The 6191-nt window shown below is 45.4% G+C and overlaps 2 protein-coding genes across 3 annotated transcripts in view; one reads left to right on the top strand and one right to left on the bottom strand.

Moving 5' to 3' along the window:
- Nucleotides 1-321: 321 nt before the first annotated feature.
- On the bottom strand, nucleotides 322-2152 carry LOC125287956 (5-hydroxytryptamine receptor 7). The gene is made up of 2 exons (XM_048234041.1): nucleotides 1713-2152; nucleotides 322-1210 (listed from the first exon to the last, which is right to left on the bottom strand). The coding sequence occupies exons 1-2, from the start codon at nucleotides 2150-2152 to the stop codon at nucleotides 322-324; spliced, it is 1329 nt and encodes a 442-aa protein (XP_048089998.1).
- Nucleotides 2153-3415: 1263 nt separating this feature from the next.
- Nucleotides 3416-6191, top strand: part of pank1b (pantothenate kinase 1b) — a 13615-nt gene continuing 10839 nt past the window's right edge. The window contains exons 1-2 of one of the 2 annotated variants that reach the window (XM_048233318.1): nucleotides 3877-3967; nucleotides 4352-4988. In XM_048233318.1, the coding sequence (XP_048089275.1) occupies nucleotides 4955-4988 (34 nt within the window). In that variant the 5' untranslated portion in view covers nucleotides 3877-3967; nucleotides 4352-4954. Of the gene's footprint in view, nucleotides 3968-4351; nucleotides 4989-6191 lie in introns of both variants that reach the window. The other variant, XM_048233317.1, reaches the window with a different exon arrangement.

The raw sequence follows: 6191 nt of genomic DNA, 5'->3' as shown, positions 1-6191 counted from the left end.
CCTCCAAGTGTAAGAAAGGAGGGAGGTGGGTGAGGTTAAATTGATGCCCTATACACTTTACACTTCATTTCCTCCTGATGGGCAAATCCATAAGCATAGATCAGGAGTTGCAGGGGTGAATGTGGCACCTCGGGAGTGAGTGGAAGATGGATTGTTACCCCCTTAAGGTCCACGGCACAAACATGCGCTTTACTCAAGATCTACGACTCCTTCACTCTGCCATTTTCTTCTTTTTTTTTTTGCAAATCTGACTCTCTCTTCAAGAGTGTGTGATATGAAACCCAGTGCCCCGCTCCCAGTGAGCTAAATTCCCCACGTCCTTTACAGCAGGGTCCTGCCAGCCTGACCTGACCCAGCGACTAATGCACCATGTTGGGGCTTCTCCGTCAGCTTGAGGGCCTCGTGCATGCTGGCGGCGGACAGCTTGCGGTTGATGTTGCGGTAGCGGCAGCGGATGAGGTTGTTGTAGGTGGTGCGCAGGTCACGGTTGAAGAAGGCGTAGATGAAGGGGTTGACCAGCGAGTTGGTGTAGCCCAGCCACAGAAACGTCCGCTCCAGCCACAGCGGCACGCAGCTGCACTCCACGCCGCAGACGAACGGCCGCGCTGTGGACAGCAGGAAGAAGGGCAGCCAGCAGACGCTGAAGGCGCCCACCACCACGCCCAGCGTGGCCGCCGCCTTCTGCTCGCGCCGGAAGATGGACAGCGTCTTGCGGTCGCTGCGGAGCAGGCGCGAGAAGCTGGCGCACTCCTCCGCCTCGCGCTGGAGCTTGAGGGCGGCCGCCGCGCACTCCGCGCCCATCATCCCCGAGCGCCGGCCGCCGCCGCCCGTGCCGTCCCTCCCCCCCTCCTCCTCGTCCTCCTCCTTGTCCTCGCCCGCCCTGGGCCTGGCCGCTGCCGCAGACGCCGCGCGCGGGAACCCGGCGATGGTGTGCTTGGCGGCGCTGACCTTGGCCGCGCGGTAGATGCGGTAGTACATGTAGAGCATCACGGACATGGGGATGTAGAAGGCCACAGCCGTGGAGTAGACGGTGTAGCCCAGGTCCTGGCTGATCAGGCACACGTGGCCGTCGTTGACGTTCTGGGCCCAGCCGAACAGAGGGGGGAGAGTGATTGACGCGGAGAGGAGCCATACAGAAAACACCATCTTGGCCATGCACCTTCCATTTTGACGAACGGGATACGTTAATGGCTTGGTTATACCCATGTATCTGGGGTGAGGAAATAGGTGAGCAAAAAAGACAAACATCTCAGATCTAAGAGAATTTGGATGCAATTGGTATTCCATGCAAATAAGCTATAGGCTTTCTTAGAGCACATTTCCTTTTGGCATTTCACTTAATTGACCAATAATTCACAGCAGACAGAAAACGCTCTGCTTAATGCAAGTGGCTTAGCCAAAAGATAAGTAATCAATCATTATTTTGTTTTGTTTTGTTTGTGAGTTCACTGCTGGATGCTGTTGAAACCCCCCTCATATGCTGTATTGCTGTTGTTTATTAAATAGCACCTCCAACCTCACAAACAGTATATCATCTACTACAGTATGCCAAGGTACAGTTTAGCATAAACAGCATACAGTCATTTCTATTTATCATCCACTGAATTATTGGCCACAATCTTTCCTTCTATCCCATTACATGGAACTTTTAAAAATCAAAATAGTTTTTCCCCTGAGTAAAGTGAAAATCACACAAACATACTCCTACTCACCGATCAATGCTGATCACACAGAGCGTCATGATTGATGCGGTGCAACACATCACGTCCATGGCTATAAACACATTGCAGAAGACCCGGCCAAAAATCCACTGACCACCAATTAGGTCGGTAATGCTGACAAACGGCATCACAGCCACGGCAACTGACAGGTCCGCGATGGCCAGAGACACGATAAGGTAATTAGAGGGCTGTTTAAGCTTCTTTACGAAACACACAGACATGACCACCAGTAAATTCCCACATATGGTTAGAAAAGTGAGCAACGTCAAAATTAAACCAATCACCATCTTTTCCACGCGCCCGTAGTTCAGGATGTACTCGCCGCAACTCGTCTCATTATCCATCGGGCTTGAACTTGTCAAAGTTGCCACGGTCGTCTCTTGCGCATGCTGCAGGCGCAAGTCCATCACCTCCGAGGTCAATCCGGCCATTACGAGTTCCTTTATAGGGTCTTTGGTAAAAGACGGTTTCATGGTAATGTTGGTGACCTATCCCTGGTCCTGAAAACCACTCACTTTACGTATCCCAATAGGTGATCAGTGATTATCACCATCTTCAAACCCTGCCAGCCTTTGTTGCGCGTTAAATATTTAGTACACATGAGTCAAATTTCAAGTAAGGTAAAATGTGCCTTACACATAAGATTCGTTTGACTTGCAGTGTGTCGTAGCAGCACGCAGGGTCTACTTTCACACTCAAAGTCCCACTGAACTGCTCCACCAGCAGATCGTGCATATATCAAGGTGACGTCAGAGAGACGCGGTGAAGCCAAAAAGACGCACCTGAATCTTTTTAAGTGTGATATCACTGTTTGGACAAATATTTCTAAAATTCCGAGTTTTATGATGTTAGGTGACATTTTTTTGTTGTTCTTTTTTGTCATAGGTGGGTGGAAAACTGAAGAGAAAAAACATGTCAACTTGGCACTATCTAAGGTCCAAAAAAGATGTTGTAGGCCTAACGCAACAACCCAATACTCGTCTGCCATCATGTGGCTGTAGGTAGTAGTACGAGGCGGAAACACATACAGTCCTGAATATACTCAGAAAATTTAATTCGTGAAACTTCCGGTATGTCTACTGTTTAAGTAGTTTAATTTATGCTTTCTTGCTTGTTTGTTTAAGCTTACTTGTTCATTGTTCAGACAAATAGCCTATTTTTGCGCATCCCCTGATAAGAATATCGGTTAACTTGTTGGAAAAAAAATAATCACTTGCTTTGAATGAATTAAGTTGAATTTCTGTGTTGAGCAATGATCTAGGTTACATGGTTTGTTTCAACGTCTCCATCATCATCTCCTTGCCTTGGAATATTATAGGGCCAACAATAGAAATAAGAATAAGAAAGAAAAAAAGGTATAGGCTACATGATTATGCAAAATAGGTTTTATTCAACAGCATTGAAATGAAGAGGTAGACTTAACAATATAGGCCTACAGTTTCTTCACAAACTTTGTTGTGTGGGCGAGTGGGCCCACAACCAGACTGACGGGTGAACAAACCAATTTTAAGCATCATTCATAGTCCAGCGAACGTTGGCTAGGTTAAATACTGGACAATAGGTTTGAGGTACTTTGCTGAATTAGTTCTTGTGTCTGCAAGCTTTAAGAACAAATTGTGGTGATGTGACGTCCTTGAAGGGGGTGTGGATATTTGTTCTGTATGATGACGTAACATACCGGCCCTTACACTCGGAAGCTGAGGAAGACAGGAGAGTAAAAGAAGTATGACCGACAGTGACCCCGACCGAGTGTTTTAACTGGAACAGTCGTTGCCATCGATCAGTTTTTGACTGTTTCCGTTTTTTACAGGGGGCACATAAAAACGACACTGTCTTTACATCGTCTCATAGGCCTGTCCTAAAGGATTTTTAGGTCGTCGGCGTAGTCAGATAGATCGAGGCGAATAAGAATCGTGTGGGCAAGAATCGTGTGGGCATTCGGGTTTCCTATTTTCGCTCGTTTTGAGTAAATATGGAAAATGACCAAGATAATGGTCCGAACGGAACAAGTTCTCAATACCTGAATGGCACAGTGAATGGATTTCATCCATCACAACAAAGCAACGGAGGAGGCATAGGGCACAATTCGTCTAAAGGCAGTGGGGGTGAGAACAGTCACAGCAGTAGCCATAGCGGCATCGAAAATATCCACCATCTTCACCACCCGGACGTACACAATAATGGATCGCCAGCAAAACGATGCAGGCGTCGAAGGAGAATGGACTCGGGCAAAAAGAACAGACCTCGTAAGTTGAATGTGATTTTACGCCACTGTTGATGCAAACACCACATCATATATTATTTGTGGAACCTTGTTATTAAACAATAATGGGTGATGTGTTTGGATTTCATCCAGCTGTTCATTTTCTTTAATGACCTAAAAGCCGATGAAATGTCAAGGCACATTAAATAGGCAACGCATAGGCGACGGTTAGGCCTTTTAACATGACATTAGTCTACATTAATCGTGGCGGCAACTACCACTGTTATTTATTTGCTGTCCTTGAAAATGAAGACGGTTGGTAGTTATAAAGACCGTTGATAATGTTTTATCTCTGTTTCACTTATACAAAAATAGCCTAGATAACATCACACTATAGGCCTAATATTATTTTGCACTGTTTTCTCAGGCATCCCCAATAAGATGAAGATGTAGGCCTATTGAAACTGTGGACCAGAGATGCTGCTCGGTTCAAAGATCTCTCAGTAGCTACATTATCAGTCAGTTCTGGTGGCGTTGATACAAGCGATCAAATTCCAAAGCAAGGTTCGACATGTCATTCTTCTCCCACAACTAGGCTATAGACCAAATAACCGAAGTCACATCGTGCTCCTTGCGTCTTGTAAAAGCTCCTCCGTCTTCTAAAAGGTTCTTGATATGTCTTATCAAACCTATCGCGTCGAACGACAAAACAGACCCCTGGGGTCTTTGATGGTTTTGTATTGGGAAAAAAATGGTGTTTTCGATAGTGTCTTTTCATTGGTCGGCTCATAGTCAGACGGTGTGTTAAGTTCTTGCTGATTCGTCGAACTTGCGGCTATAGCCAATGAGAGCAGTATACTTGTCTTGGGGGCTGGCCGAAGAAGCGCGAAGTCCCGACTTCTGTCAGATACGCTATTGCATACTTTCTAGAAATTATGGCTCTTAACCGGTTGGTACAACTTTGCCCATGAAGTTCACACCTTCGTGACAGTAGTTATTAGAGTCACCTCAGCGTGTGCGCACTGCAGCTATGATACTGAAAATCTTGGACGTGAAGAAACCAGGTATGTAAATTGCCTTTGCGCAAATTGGTTCGATAGCCTGATCAATAATTGGATTTATTCTTGCCTTGGCTACCGCATTCGTTTGTCAATTTATTTGGGAAAAGTTATCACGATGCAAATGCGCACTAACAGAATGCATTGGCCAACTAGCCCTCACTTTTTGAACGCAGAAGTATCTGTTTGCGACAGTCTATTGAGAGGCCTATTGTAACTTGTGTCTGAATCGTGCACTGTGTAATTCAGCCAAGAGGTCACCATTCCTAGTTTTGTTAATGTGGACTGACCGGTATTCTTTAAAACACAGACTGGGCTAGTACAACTCGGCAGTCTGGTCATGCAACTGCTGCAAAAAAAACAAACGTCTCCGGATTTGCCAGGGCAAACCAGGCTGATTCCATGAATCTAACCGCTGAAAGGCAAATGAATGCAAAATGACATAAGTACAGCAGAGCAGGTCTGTTACATAAGACAACCTGTAGACAAGGTAGATTAGGTTGTGAATGATTATAGCAAGGTAGGGACGAAGCCACAATCCTTTTCATCTACACCAGTGTGTCTCAAACTTTTTCAGACCACTTAACCAATAAAAAAAAAATATTGTCTTTGCACCTTGCTTATTGTGTCAGAGGATTCATATGATTTAAACAGGCACAGCTTACTTAGGCTGTGTTGCAGAACAAATTGGTTCAATATTGCAAACACTTCATCTTTATTATATTTTACCACGTCTGCTCGCGGACTACTTGGGATAGCTTGCAGACCACCAGTGGTCCCCGGACCACACTTTGAGAAACACTGATCTACACCATTTCATTGGCCAGCTACATGTATCATTGGCATATTATAAACGTCGCTTCTAAAAACATAATCATGTTCTGTCCTTTCAATGCATAATGTCCACAATCTACAGGAGAGACCAGTGGTGTAGTCTAGTTAGCTGTAGTGTGTATACTGTGATGTAGTCTTGTTAGCTGTATACTGTGATCAACCCCAAATGTTAATACATATCCTTGCCTATTTTAAGTGGGTATACTGAGATAGTGATGCTTTTTAAGTGGGTATGCTGGGTAGTCCAGCGTATCACGTAAACTACACCCCTGTGAGAGACTACTGCTGTTCGCCCTATTCCAGGTGACAACTGTTATGCACATGTACAGTACAGAGACAGAGAGTTAGAGAGACAGCGAGAGAGTATAGTGTTAG

The sequence above is a fragment of the Alosa alosa genome, chromosome 22, assembly GCF_017589495.1.
Source record: "Alosa alosa isolate M-15738 ecotype Scorff River chromosome 22, AALO_Geno_1.1, whole genome shotgun sequence".
Taxonomy (NCBI): domain Eukaryota; kingdom Metazoa; phylum Chordata; class Actinopteri; order Clupeiformes; family Clupeidae; genus Alosa; species Alosa alosa.
This window is presented reverse-complemented; position numbering and strand designations above follow the sequence as displayed.

Bases quoted from the DNA above. Each gene is read 5' to 3' on its own strand.
- LOC125287956 (XM_048234041.1), bottom strand. From the start codon at position 2,152: ATGGCCGGATTGACCTCGGAGGTGATGGACTTGCGCCTGCAGCATGCG. The intron at 1,211-1,712 runs GTGAGTAGGAGT...TCCTCACCCCAG, and splicing joins TGTGTGATCAGCATTGATCG to ATACATGGGTATAACCAAGC.